General features: G+C 49.0%; 1 protein-coding gene across 1 annotated transcript in view; it reads right to left on the bottom strand.

Annotated features, from left to right (window-relative positions):
* E2F3 (E2F transcription factor 3) overlaps nucleotides 1–11674 on the bottom strand; it is a 41857-nt gene extending 30183 nt beyond the window's left edge. The window contains exon 1 of the mRNA XM_058809222.1: nucleotides 11348–11674. Coding sequence (XP_058665205.1) covers nucleotides 11348–11674 — 327 coding nt within the window. The remainder of the gene's footprint in view (nucleotides 1–11347) is intronic.
* Nucleotides 11675–14312: the final 2638 nt, after the last annotated feature.

Consider the following 14312-nt stretch of genomic DNA (forward strand, 5'->3'; position numbering starts at 1 on the left):
CCCTAATAAAATTCTTTTAGGTGAAGGAAGTGAATGCATCTTACTTTTCCTAGCAACCCTCTTCCCTAATTCTGAAGCAAATAAATCACACTAAGCATAGTATCTTGAATATATGGCTCTGAATAAGAGGGATTTGCCTCCTTTTCTCTTTTTTTTTTTTCTCCTCTAAATTAAATATGCCAGTCCCTGGAATTCCCTACACACTCCATTTCACAGCAAAAGGGGTTTCTGTCCCCCTAAAATACAAACACCACCAAAGAAATTCCTTTGTAACTACTAACTTAATTCTGCCCACAGAAGGCTGTAGCCAAGTGTAATATCTGGCCAACTGCACACAACCTGTTCACTACTGTTGCGTTCACTTCCCACACATTCAGCAAACACGATGCCACCAAGACAAGAATAGTGAAGGACTTCAGTGCGCCGAGACCAGCAGCAACACGAAGAGCATCTTTACAGATGAACAGGTCATAACAACGCTGGAGGCTGCCAAATGATCTTGCACATTTCTTTGCCATCTCTCTTGTAAACACCTACAAAACACATGGCTCCAAGTACAGAAACTCATGGGATGTGTTGTTATTTTGCCCTTTGCTTTTCCATGCACAAGACACCCCACATTGCACGGTGTGGGCTTTGGATGCTCCCCTGTCTTTCTGCAGGGCAGCTGAAGTGGAGGACCAATGGGAAGGATGCTGCTAACTCCTAGATCTGGAAAAGTCCTTCTACAAGGACTCTACAGGAAGGGGGAAACACCTTCTAAAGTTCCTCATTCCCCTGCCTGCAATCCAAGAAGGCAGCTGGTGACACTGCGTGGAAGACAATCACAGAGAAGTTTTGCCAGTAGGAACGAAAGGGTAACGAGGATGCCAAAAGCCAACGGTCTGCATTTTTCTTTATTTTTGGTAAGCAAAAAATAAAACAAAGCAGCACCAATGTGACCAATAGAAATCAGGAAGGAAATGTAAATGATTTTATAGAAAGCGTGAATCAAAGTCATACCAAAAGCCACCTGAATGTTTCTCTATCATAGGCAATTTCTCATGTTCTTTTATGTCATCTTTGCAGTGTCAGTTTTCGAGAGAACAATTCTCAGCTCAGCACGACAGAACAGCAATACCAATGGGCATGCAGAACATTAGCATGTTATAAATAAACTGCTAATTTGAGGTGGGAAAAATAATCAAGGCAGCTCTTATGATTAAGAATCAGAGAAAGAAAATGAGCAACTTCCTTATGCTTTCAGGACATTGTATTTTACCAAAAAAAAAGAAAAAGCTTTTTCTAACCCATAATTCCTGAGGGAAAGAATGAATAAACCCAGTGAAATACCCAGGGTTGAGACAAAGAAGCCAGTGAAAATGCTATTACAATTTTTAAAGTCCTCCCTGTATCCACCTCAAGTAGTAAGCTGTCTTTTTTACTGGCTGAAAGAATTTTGTGCTTAAGGGTACTACAGCCGGGTTGTGAAGTTTCAGCTTCCTCTCACCCGACTCGCAGCTTTACATAACTCCCCAGAGACACTTTTTGGTCACAGATACCACGCAGCTGAAAGCAAAAAAAAAAAAAAAAAAACCAACCCACCCAAAAAAATACAGTGCAGAAGAGGTGCAGAAGCATTAAAGCATTATACAGCAATTGAGAGCTGGGTTACTTAGAGCCACTCAATAAAATTCTTACCATGAAAAGTGAAACTTTATTCTGCTGAGCCGACGGCCAGGATTATTCGTGCTTGCGATAGCCCTGATCACCACCCTCCGTCTGCCCCGTGTGGGGTTCCCTTCCCACCCTGTCCCCAAGCCTGCAAGGACAGATAACGCCCCGCCACGGCATGGCTGCCACCTCGGGTATTATTTCTGTCCTGCTCCAGCATTGTCACTCTGTCCCAGCATGACACTTACCAAGCACTGCTATAAAAATTTCTGCGAATATCCAAGTTTTCCACGAGCTGAGATAATGGCCTCATTGCAAAAGCCTTGATAAAAGCTCCTACAAGACAGCTTTCAGATAACACCACACAAAAGCCTTCTGTGAGAGCTGTAACCAACATCAATTCCCGCTATGCGAAGACATTAGACAAAGTGTGAACTAGCTTACTGTATGGGGACAAAAAACTGACTGTCAATGTGTGGGACCAACGCTGTCTAAAAACACAGCACTGGCAAGGCAAAATAGCACCAGCATATATACATGGTAATTGCCATTTAATTCCAGAATTAACAGCACAAGAAAACAAGTACTGAAGGCACTATTAGGTTACTAGCATCACTCAAGACATTATAATTCCATATAATTCCATTTCTAGTGTCCCTGCTGGTAGGTAAATGACTTTAGAGACAGCAGATGTTAAAAAACACCCAAGCAGAAGGTGAAAGAAAGCCCAGTTTCCATTACAGAAGCACTCAGAGAATGCAGCAAACCCTTCAGATCTGCTCCTTAGAGCATGCATTTTCCTACAGAATCATGGAATAGCTTGGGGTGAAAGAGATCTTTAAAGGTCATCTAGTCCAACCCCCCTGCAATGAGCACTGACATCTAACTGGATCAGGTTGCTCAGAGCCCCATCTAACCCAGCCTTGAATGTTTCCAGGAATGGGTACCTATCACCTGTCTGAGCAATGTGTTCCAATGTTTCATTAGCCTTGCTGTAAAAGCCATCTTCTATCTAGCCTAAATCCACACTCTTTTAGTTTAAAACCATTACCCATTAATAATCATAGAATAACCCAAGCAGGAACAGACCCATAGGATCACTAAGTCCAGCTCTTGGCCCTGCAGAGGACAGCCCTGATAATCACACTATGCATTGTCCAAAGGCTTCTTGAACTCCGTCAGGCTTGGTGCTGTGACCACTGCCCGGGGAGCCTGTTCCAGTGCCCAAACTGCCTCTGGGTGAAGACCATCTTCCTAATACCCAGCCTAAGCCATGGGAGACAACCTGGGACACACAAACCACCCTTGCACCTATGGTACAAGATGAAACCTTCTCCGTGCACCATTTTGTACTTTTTACATACTTATCTGCTTACACTTGCGTAGCACCTGAAAAGGCAGAAGCCTATTGTTCACCTCGGTGGACTGCACCAATATAATTGCTGGGCCAAGAGATAAGGTTTTTACTTCCAGACCTAAAATTTGCCAGATGACACCTCCTAATTTGAAGGTCTAGGAAGGAGGGAAGCAAGCAAGTCTACATGTCAGTTTGTTTCTGAAAAACATTTTAAAGGCAAACTTGAAAGCTAAGTTTTTAGACAGCATAGTACACTCACCCCATGGAGAAGTATTTCACTCTAAAATTACATCTGTACTTTAAAATGTGTAAAAAAATATAAAATCCTACAGTGCATATTCAGTGGCTTGCAAAAAAAAAAAAGTATCTGTTACTGCACTCTAATTTTAGTATGATTTTATAACTAACGGGTAGAACCAAAATTAAGACAAAGTTATATTCGGAGGGAACTAGCAGAGTGGACCAATGAGCCTAACATGACATATAAGAATTAGACTCTTGCAGTGCATGGTGTGCACCACTGAGTCCTAAACCAGAGACCTTTAATGTCACCTTAATTAACAAGGAAGGAAGTTTGCCAATGAGCTCCTTCACCCGCCCCTCTCTTCTAGCACTTAGTTATGCAATATGCAACAACCTTTGAACCAACAGCTGCACAACAAGCAAAAAATCTCAAACCAGAATAGCATGGTTAAGACGAGAATGTCTTTCAAGAAGTTCATTAATGAAAATTACTTTTAGAATCTATGCATACATAACCAGCAGACATACCACAACTCAGGGCAGGAATGGAGCTGAAGCAACAAAGGCTAAGCAAACATCTCTTGTTGTCTAGATGCCCAATACAACTTATTTTTACCAAAAATAGTTCTTTACATGTTTTCTAAAAGTTTTCACAGATGTTTGCAAAACATCTAGCAGCTCACAAGGTCTATATGACAGGACTGTAAAATTTCATTGTAAAAATAAAGAAATGAAGGCCAAAATAATAGCAGCCTCTGCTTTAACAGTGATTTGTCCATTTAAAGCTCCAAGGACTCAACATCTGCAATACTGCAAGCGTGCATCACAGGAAACACCCCGCATCTTCTGAAAAATCAGGTTCTAGACCCTTCAAGTGAGGCACCTGAATATGGTACCAGCCTTACGGAGTGGATACTTCTGGGCCTAAATGCAGCCACATACAAGTTGGAAGAATCTTGAAAGTAGCTGGAGGTGATCAAATTAAGTCTCCTACTCAAAGAAAGCAATGAAACGGAATGCTGGTTTTACTCTTAGAGCCAGGAATAAAGAAAAGCCGTATTTGCCCATATAACTAAGCACATTCACAGAAGAGATGCCAGTTGATTCTGAGAAGGTAATCCTTAATGCTCCACTCTGCCTTCCTAGCTAGTCCTAGGCCAAAGAGCTGAGAGCTGCAGGGCATGCATGTGCAGCAGTGCCAGAGTTAGCATGTTAGTTTTCACACTGTCACAGGTCAGGTCAACAACTGCCCACGTTCATAAAGTGGGACAGGAGACTCGTGACACACACCATTAACCTTAGGCAAGCTCAGCTTGCCAACAGCACATTTGCTATGCATTCATGTATGTATAAAAGGGATGCTAAAACCCATGAAGTAGTACTCTCTAACCACACAACAGAGGCCATTTGCATTAAGCTCTGGCTTAATCAACACCTAGTCAGGCTTCTGCCTTCTCCCTTTACAGGGCTTGCAGATGCAAATATTTACCACAGGGTATGTTGAGCTCACAAGGCATTAAGAACTCCATGAATGCCACTAGATCCAGCAAATAGCAGCAGCATCCAAGCAGACTAGCACAGTACTTCAAGAGACAAAAATGCCAGGCATAGCACTTCCAAGTGTGGTTTTGGACCAACTTTCTTGAGGAAAACAGAAGTTAAATAGTTCCTTTTTAAAGACGTGATATATTGGGCAATTTTGCCAAGCCCATCTTCAAACAGAACTGAAATTGAAACAGAATCCAAATACCTTACCAGCAGCCCCTCCAGCACTGCAGCAGTCCCATCCCAGAGGCACGGGCAGCCTCCCTCCCACTGCACACCACTTCCACCACAGAACATGATGGGGGTTTCTGCTCCCCAGAATTACTGATTTGTGCACAACCCTGGTCTTGAAAAATAATGCAGGAAGTGATCAACTCTGTCAGCCAAAACAAAAGCCTGAAGTCCAACTTAGTCATTTGTAAGGATGAGAGTTACCTCCACATATACACAGTCAGGGCTGCCAGCTGTAAATGGGATTATTTGCATAGACTCTAAAACCGGGAGATTTAGTCACTCTAAGAGCTTTCCATCTGCTGAAGCTCCACACTGGGCTGGGCTGGGTCTTTGTTACCACCAAGAAGCCCACTGGAACTGAAGTCAGAGTCTCCAACTCATCCTTGTCAGGCAGTTCCCCCACAAACCAGGACTGAAGCCCGAGCCACGTTCCCACCCCTGCACACACACCAGCAGCAGGACCAGCCCTGCCACCAGAGCCATGGCCATCAGCCAGGCAGACACCTTCAGAAGTGAGGCCTGAAAGGTACCATACTTGAAGCTACCAAGAAAAGCTCGTCTTCACTTCACCAGTCTCATTCTTGGTGCTCTGAACAGGAGGGATGGGCTGAATTTCCCTCCCACAACCACACCAGGCCTACTGGCCTGCACAGGACTGGGCTCCAAAGAGGAATGGCGCTACTTCACTTTCCTTTTTGCATCTCTCAATGAGCTATTCCCACAGCAGCCATGCCTACTCATCCCCTCTGTCTCATACCTCCCACTCCCCTCCCCAGGGCCAGGTTAAGACATCACAAAACTAGCTGGGTCTGAAAGCGTATCTGCAAAGTGAGTTTAACATGTGTTCCAAACATCTTTCAAAGCTGCCAGTCCACATCAGTTTCACAAGTAAAAACTCACAATTACAGAAGACACACTTGGTTTCACACCCATGTGGCTCCTTTACAAAAGGACACCTTTAGCTTCACATTAATGGCTTTCATTTCAGGAGAAATTAATTGTCTGACACTCTTCAGAATGGAGAAGACATCTGAGGACGTAAGATAATTTATCATAAACTGTGCAGAGAAACATATCAGAAAATCATTTTTCCCTACTACAATATCTAGGATCATCCAAGAACACTATAGACAGCAAGTTCAAACTGGAAAAAAACCCCAAAAAACCAAGAAGCAAGGCAAGAAACAAAGAAAATAGTTCGTTCCTTTCATACAAAATAGCTAAATCATGGCTAGAACTTGTTGCTACCTAAGGTTAGAAATACAGCTAGATTCAAACAGGGATCACAAAAACCACCAGCCACTGGAAGCTATAAAACCCACTGTAACCCCTGACCAAGAAAGTGCTCTCTTGAAGCATGAAGGGCTTTCCTGTGCAAGCCTCCTTCCCTGTGTTCTTTCCTGAAACACTTGCCACAGTCATAGTCAGAGAAGTAGTGGGGAAACCCTTCATCTTGCAAAATATGCAGCTGTTCCTGAATTCAAAGATTATTCTTCTTGTAAATGCTTGCACATACTCACAGATAAGCACACAGTAAAAATTAAAGAACAGCACCAACACACCTGGAATAAAATGGGGGAAAACAAAATGCCTGTATTGGCTCAACCAGGTAGAGCATCCTCTACAGAAGAATAAACAGGACATAAAGTGACCCCTACCCAGATTTTTGGTAAGCAGACTGGTGGTGCAAGAAAAATACACTCACAGAAAGAACAGTAAGACCAACATGATAAAATGGAGGCTTGCTGGGACAATTTAACACCTCTGCACCACTGCATGGGCAAGTTCCCGTCTCCTTCCTTCTCATTCACTCCATCTTGGGCCCAAGATGCCTGCCAGACCTAGTGCTCAGACCCAGCTCTTCTTCCTTGTTAAAACAGAATAAAACCCAACCTGTCAGCACAGCCAGATGCTCCCCAGGCACAGTAGGAGGGGAAGAACCCTGTCTGGCCATAGGCAGAGCAAAGGAGATGATCTAGAGGAGACAGTGAGGGACAAGCAAGACTACTCCTTCCAGCAACACTAAAGCCTTTGAGCAGCTCAGCTGCTCATGGAACCCTGCCAAAAGCCCTTATCATCATCGTGGGGCTACCATACTCAGGAACTCTGGTGCAGATGGAGCCACACCAGCACAGCTGGATTCTGCATGAGGATAGCAAAGCCATCAGCAGGTACAGCCTCTTCCTGTGGGGTTTTAGTAGGATGCCCACTTTTCACAAGATGTTGGTCAGCATGGTTAGGGCCATCATGATTTGTACTTCTTCGAACCTGCCTCAGACAGCTGCACCCAAAGGACCATTTGGTACCTCCTGGGGCTCAGAAACACTGTGTTGCTGGAGAAGAGGGATTTGAACAAAGAAAATCCCTGAAATGCTAGTCAAAAAGCAAAGGTTCCAGACTCATACTAACATTCATTTTTGCTAACACAACATATCAGGCAAAGAAAACAGATCTGAATATGAAAACACCAGTGTCTTCACGTACAAAATTTTTCATTGCTGTAAAATAAAGAAAAGCTACTAAGTTAACTGCCTGCTTCTTTATGTGACTTACATGTTCTTCTTCCGTAACTTAAATCCTTGTTCACTATTTATGTCTTATTTGGCTTGCTCCTTTACATAACACCTAGGAGAACAACTGTGTTACCCCATTTTTCTCCTCTTCCAGCTGCATCTTGCTGAGAAGGAGGGAGGAAGGAAGAGGTACTTTCTAAACCACCAGAAAAATGAGAGAGGTACTAAGTATTCAGCTTGGAAATGTAAATCCTCCTGCCCCCTTCTGAAGTATGCCGAACTAGCCTCTCCACAGCTCATGTCATCTAAAGGCCACAGGAGTTCTCTAAAGATATTGTTGTTAAGAGGATTTAGCCCCTTTTAAAAAGGACTTAACATGTGGGTGGTGTCTCCATTTAAGCATTTTCTCATGGCTAAGAAAATGGCCCTCTTCTTAAAGGCTTATCTTTATAGCCCAAAGACAGTAAGAAATTCTCCACTATTTGAATTAGAAACATTTTGAGCAGCTTGCTTTTATAGCAAGCCCATTTCTCAGTACAGGGTAGTGCAAATGGTAGTGACTTTCTCACACCAAGCGAAAAGGCAACCCCAGTGAGAATGCTTTTGGGGTACCTCATCCATTAATTTCTCCAGCATTCTCATGAGGATCCAAGTCAATTCACAAACTCACTGACACTAAAAGAGCGTGGTGTCACAACTCTTATGCCATATCCCTGGCCACTACTTTCTCTTGATGGTCCCTGGCACTTCCCAGACCTGCCATTTAGCTGGTTCAACCTGCTTGCCCAGCAGAAAACCTTTATTTATTTAGGTCAGGGTTAATTTTCCATCCTGGGAAGCCTGAGATTCCAGAAGGGAAAAGGCACCAGCCCCCAGCAGGAGAGCATGGGAGGATGCAGGACCACTGGTCCCTTGCCACAGCACTGACCCTGTCTCCAGAGGCTCAGACTCTCCCAAGAGAGCAAGCTGATGGCTGTTTTGCAAGGGTTAAATTCTTCATTAGTGCTGGTGTTTAAGCCATAGCAGGGGTTCAGATCCACCTGGTAACACTTTCCATTAACTCCCTAGGAATCCTGCACAAGCCCCTCAGGTTGAAAGGGCAGGCAGGCTGGGCCACAGCCTCCCAGAGCCAGGGCTCTCCAGGGCACCGGGGCCCAGTTAGCAACCCTCAGGCACAGGAGCTGCCACAGGGCAAGGAACTGGCTTTGGACACTATGGAGACGCTTGCTGGGGACATGGCACAGTGTGCAAATTCTCCTCAGTGTGGGGCTGGAGAGGCCTGTTGTTATGGACTAGGCCACTTCTCAAGGCCTTTCCAGTAGTGTTACACATACACAAGCACAGATAAAAGAACTACCAAATTCCCAAGGGGAAGCAGCTTATTTGGGCCAAAGAACCTTTTTCATTTGCTCGTGTAGTTGAACACCTCCCTGCACAGCCTAAACTATTCTGCTGTACTGACTCTTTTTCAGTCATACCATAGTTTATATTTGGAAGTGATGGGTGGGTTGCCAGTGCAGTTACATCTGCAAGGCAAGAGTATTTTCATAATCCTAACCAGTGCAGGTGCGCTGGCCAAATTTTAGACTCACCTCTACAGTCTTTTGCATAGCAGAGCCTTGTTTTCAGCTGGGGGTCTCAGACTCCATCCACTACTTGCAACTCAATAATCAAGAGCTAAATTTATATTGGTGCTACTTGCCTAAGCTCACTGCCTCAGCTACCCAGTGTTTTCTCATTCCTTTCACCAGTCCCCAATGCTAGTTTGTCAAAAATAATCAGCTAGGAACAAAGGGCAGCACATCCTCACTTCCCAATCCCAGAAAATCCTCCATGACTTTTGAGGAAAGCTGCCTGGCAGCCACAGACCAGAAAGGGCCGGACAGTGTCCCTGCCAAGCAGTTTGAGGTGCAGAAAGTCCAGGCAGAGCACTAGGGTGCTTCAGCCTGACTTCCCAAAAGATGGGTCTGCAGCAAACCAGCCCAGCTCCAAGAAGGGCACTTGCATGAGCACGGCTCTCAGGATGCGCAGCCCCTTTTCTGGTGTGTGCCATGCATGGCTTATCGCCCTGCGAGGGTGCCAGCCAGCAGTTGTAGATACTGCTGGCCTGACCGCGCTTTTCCTCCTCCATCCCACATCTCTCCCCAAAGTTAATATGGGGGCGGAGGGTACACAACAAACTTGTCACTTGTGTGGGGACTTTGCAGGCAGAGGCCAAAATCACTTTCCCCAATTCCAAACCTTTAAGGTAGAAACTAGCCTTCCCAGGTTTGTAAGGCCAGGAGTTCCTCCCAGAGGTGAGCAGCATACAAAAAAAAAAAAAAAAAAAAAAGAAATAAAGCACTCAAATCATCTATGAAGGTCTTACAGGACCCATTAATGAGAAAATTTAGGAGTTCCTATGACATCAACATCCCTCCCACAAAGCTAAAAAAGTCTGTATAATTTTTTTCCCAGAATCATCATGTAACATATGCTCCTCTTTATATTCACTTACCACCACCTTCTAGGAATCAACCTTCACATAGGACAGCCAAATATTTACAAAGTGGCCTGAAGTAGCCTGCTTGACACTGAGTGCTATTAGGATATGCTGAAGACCAAGAGCATAAAAAAAATCTATTCTCTTTTACAGCAAAGATGCTTATTTTTAAATGTAAAAAAGTAATAATAATAATTTTTAAAAAAGCTTGGGATGGGATTTGATGAGCCTTGAAACTTTCACCACTAGATCAGCAACCAACACCTGCAGAAACCCACACACAAGGCAGCTCACGCCATCCTCACGGGCCTCCCAGCTGCCCCCAAAGCTCCTCCAGAAGTATTTCACAATTACAGCACCATCCCATACCTGGACCATCACCGAGCAGAGGCAGGGAAAAGGGGGCGGGGGAAGGGGTGCTAAAGCCCCTTTTGCCCTGGCAGGGGCGCAGCGGGGTGGGAGTGGGGAGGAGCGGAGCCATCCCACGCCGCGGGGCGGGCGGCGGTCCGGAGCCCGGGGGGGCAGGTGAGCCCCTCCCGCCGCCCACGGCCCCCGGCGGCGGGGATGCCCCGCGCCCGCCCCCGCGCTCCAACTCGGCGGAGCCCACGAGGGCCAAGCGCGCACCCGAAATCGGCGAGGACAAAGAAAACCCCACGAGTGGGGGAGGCGGAATTATTTTTTTTTTAAGGTGGGGGGTGGCGTAAATGTTAAGGAGGGGGTATAAATTGTAAAGCGGGGGGAGAGGAGGCTCGGTGCTCGCCGCCGCCCCACGAGTCACTGACCTGCTGCAGGGGCATTTCGGAGAGCGGCGGGGGCCGGGGGCAGCCGGCCGGCGGTCGGGCTGTCCCAGGCCAGAGGGAGGAGGAGGAGGAGGAGGAGGAGGAAGCGGCGTCCCCCTCCCCGCCCGCCCCGGCTCCCAGTCACAGCCGCGGCCTCCGCGCACGTGTGCCAGACGTCACCGGCGGCTCCGGGGGTGAAGCGGAGACACCGGCGGGGCACGGCCCGGCCCGGCCCCCCGCCCCGGGGCCCTTCCCCGCCGCCGGCTGCTCGCTCTTTGCACCCGTGCGGCGGGACGTGGCGGGGGATTATTATTTTCCCCCCCTCCCTTTTTTTTTCCTTTTTTTTCCCCCTCTCCTTTTCAATAAGACCCGGCAGCGGGGGTTGGGAAGGAGGCAGGAAAGTTTATTGCAACAAAGCGCTGCATCCGCCTTTCCTGCCCTCCCCCCGCACCCCGCCCGCCCCCCGGGTCCGGCCAGCGGCGGGATCCCCCCCCGTCCCCTTCACCCTCCCCTCGGGGACGGGGGGAAAACACAAAATTACCGGGGGGCGGCCTCCGCCCGCGGCGAGAGCGGGCTGCAGCAGCGCCGTCCTGCCGGCGGGTCCGTGGGGGGTGCAGTACAGCGAGCTGCCAGCGGGCTGGCCCCCATCCGCCACCGGGGCAAAGGCACCGGGAGCCTGGGAAGCGGCGGCGGCGGAGGAGGAGGAGACAACACAGGGCGCCCCCGCCACGGCGCCGGTGCTGCGGATCTGGATGAAGGTGCCGGCGGCAAAGCGGGCCGGGAAGCCGGCGAGGGCTGCTCTGGAGTCCGTGGACGGCGCGGGCGGCGGCGCTGCTGCCGGGGCCGAAGGCTGGAGTCCCCTTCTCATCCTTCCCTCCGGGTCTGTCCCCGCAGCCGCGTCTCCTCCTCCCCCCCGTCCCTCCTCCCCCCCCGGCCTTCCCAGCTCCTTTCCTCCTCGATGCCGAGGCCCCGCACAAAATACTGGGGGCTGCGGGTGCCGGGGGGGCCCCGGCTGCAGGATGCGGGGCGCCGGGGGGGGACGGAGGCGGCGGGGCGGGCAGATGCGGCGGATGGAGCGGGGCCGCTCCCGCTGTGTGGGGCCGGCTGGAAAATGGCTCCAGGAAGCGGCGGCTGCTGACAATGAATGAAGGGAAAGGAGACGGGTTACGCGCCAAGGGCCTCCCGCGAAACTCGGATTTCCCGCCCTCTTTTCAAATCAAATTTGCATGTCCCCGCCCCCGGGGCGCGCCCCGCCCGCCTCACCGCCTCATTGGCCCCCGCCGACCTCCGCGCCGTCCAACGGGGGGGCCGCCTCCCCGCCCCTCCGCCTTCCCATTGGCCCGGGTGCGGCCGCGATTTGCATCCGACGCGGCGATTGGCTGCGGGGGCGAGGATGGGGGATTCCCCCTGCGCGCGGCCGGGATCCCGGTTCGCCGGCTCGCTGACAGTGACAGCTGCTCCCGCACGGAGCGCCCGGCCCGCCCCGGGCCCCGCCCCGGGCCCGCCCCGGCACCGTAACCCACACCGATCCGAGACCCACACCGATCCGACACCGACCCTGATCCGACACCGCCGGGCTCCCCTCGGCGCGAGGGGCGTGCGGCGAGCGCCGCTCCGCAGCACTCGGATGGCTCCGGCTCGCCCGCCCAGCCGGTGGGCGCGATCGCTGCCGCTGCGGAGCTGCCCGGAGGTGCCCGTTCCCGCGCGGCGGCTCTGCGCCTCGGGAGGGGTCACCTGAGTTCTCGCCCCGGCTTGCTCGGAGAGGCACCGGCCTGCGCCAGCGGGGATGTTCCAGGGAGCCTTTTAAAAGCGTCCCGGAGCGGGATGTCACCTCCGGTAGCTGGGGAATGGCTTTTCCGCTTTCTCCGTGCGCCTCCATCCACAGATTTTCAAATCAGCTCACCCGAGGCGCTTAACTTAATTTTTTCCCCCAAAAAGTGAGCGATTAGCAAAATACCCCCTCCTATCATGGTCTGTATTACCTCCAAGAGGTGAAACAGTGGAAGTATGCTCACTAGCTCTTCCCAGTTCCCTTCACTTACTAAATGCCCACTTAGGATCATAGAATCGTTAAGGAATGGAAAAGATCTCCAAGATAATTCGGTCCAACATTTGGCCAAACACCGCCCTACTCCCTGAATTTAAGCTGTGTTGCCAACAGGCCCCTTTAATTTATTAAATGCCCCACCCTGCCCAGCGCCCACCGGCCATGCCCCATTTTCTCACGTTTTATTTCCAGACACACCTTTCCCTCAACCAATGCTCCCAGCAGACAGCGTGTCCAGGCTGCCGCTGCTGAGTCAGGCAGATAAGGATCCTTTTCCTTGGGAACCTTCCGTGTTTCCATTGCTAGCAGGGGCATGACCAAGTGAGTTTGCTCTATCAAATCCTCAGCCCTGCCTAAAGGTTCTCCTGGTCTGACCCCAGGTCAATCAGAGATTGAGGACTAAGGTGCAATACTGTTGATATTAAATAGGGCATCTTCTATTCTGGGCATGTTTTCCATCAAAGGAATAAATTCTGCTCTGTTTGGCACTGAAAAAGCCTTGATTACCCTACTGGGTGCAATTTTGGGCACTGCACCTTAGGAAAGATACCACATGGAGAGAATCCATAGAAAAATGGGCAAGAAAACCTGGTCAGAAAAATGTGTCCTTCTTTGTAAAAGAAGAAACCTTTGTTTCTGGCTTTTGTTTTGTCACAGGCAAAAGTAGGGGAAGAGGGGATGATAGTGGTGACCTGATACACAAAAGGTGACAGAAGATGGCTCTTCCTCTGTGGGGCGGGTAATGAACTTTTTAGGAAATATTAAATTTAATCTAGACAATTGGGGATCAATGAACTTTGTGGTAAGGAAATCCTACAGTAGCTCACCATGAAGTCTTTTTAATAGATGAGAAAGACTTATTTTAGCAAGTGTTTTCTACGTCTTTTAGCAAGTCTGCATTTGTGCTCAGCATCCAAGACCTAAAAGCCTTCACTATGGTCCTTCCAGCCCAGGCGGGAGCAGGGATTGCCTGGAAAATTTCATGTTCTTCTGCAGAACTTTAGCAGTCTTTAAAATTTCACCCAAATTATCAGTTCTGCTACTGTGGATTGCTGTTAAGGGGTCAGCCAGCAATGTCCAACTCTGTGCCCCTGCACAAAGTGAAGCAGGTAAAAGTTGTGCTTAACATGCCCAGGCCACAGCACGTGGAGCAGCACCTTGCTGGCTGGGTGAGGCTCCTCAAGGAGAAGCAGGCAGAAACACAAACCTTTCCCTACTGCAGAGTTCATCTCCAGTTTCCTTCTGAACCACCTTTTATGGTTTCTCTCTGCCATGGTCCCTGCCATCTTTAGCTAATTCCCCATCCTGCAAGAGTGTCCCATGGCTGGAGTCGCTGCCTCGTGTAGAACTGAGGCACATCCAAGGGCCAAAGCAGGGAAGAGGCTGAGAAACAAGAACAGCAGGCAAAGGGTGAAGAGAAAGTCCAGACAGAAAGAAAAGTGCAGGCAGGCAGGCAATG

Source organism: Ammospiza caudacuta, chromosome 1 (assembly GCF_027887145.1).
Source record: "Ammospiza caudacuta isolate bAmmCau1 chromosome 1, bAmmCau1.pri, whole genome shotgun sequence".
NCBI classification, from domain to species: domain Eukaryota; kingdom Metazoa; phylum Chordata; class Aves; order Passeriformes; family Passerellidae; genus Ammospiza; species Ammospiza caudacuta.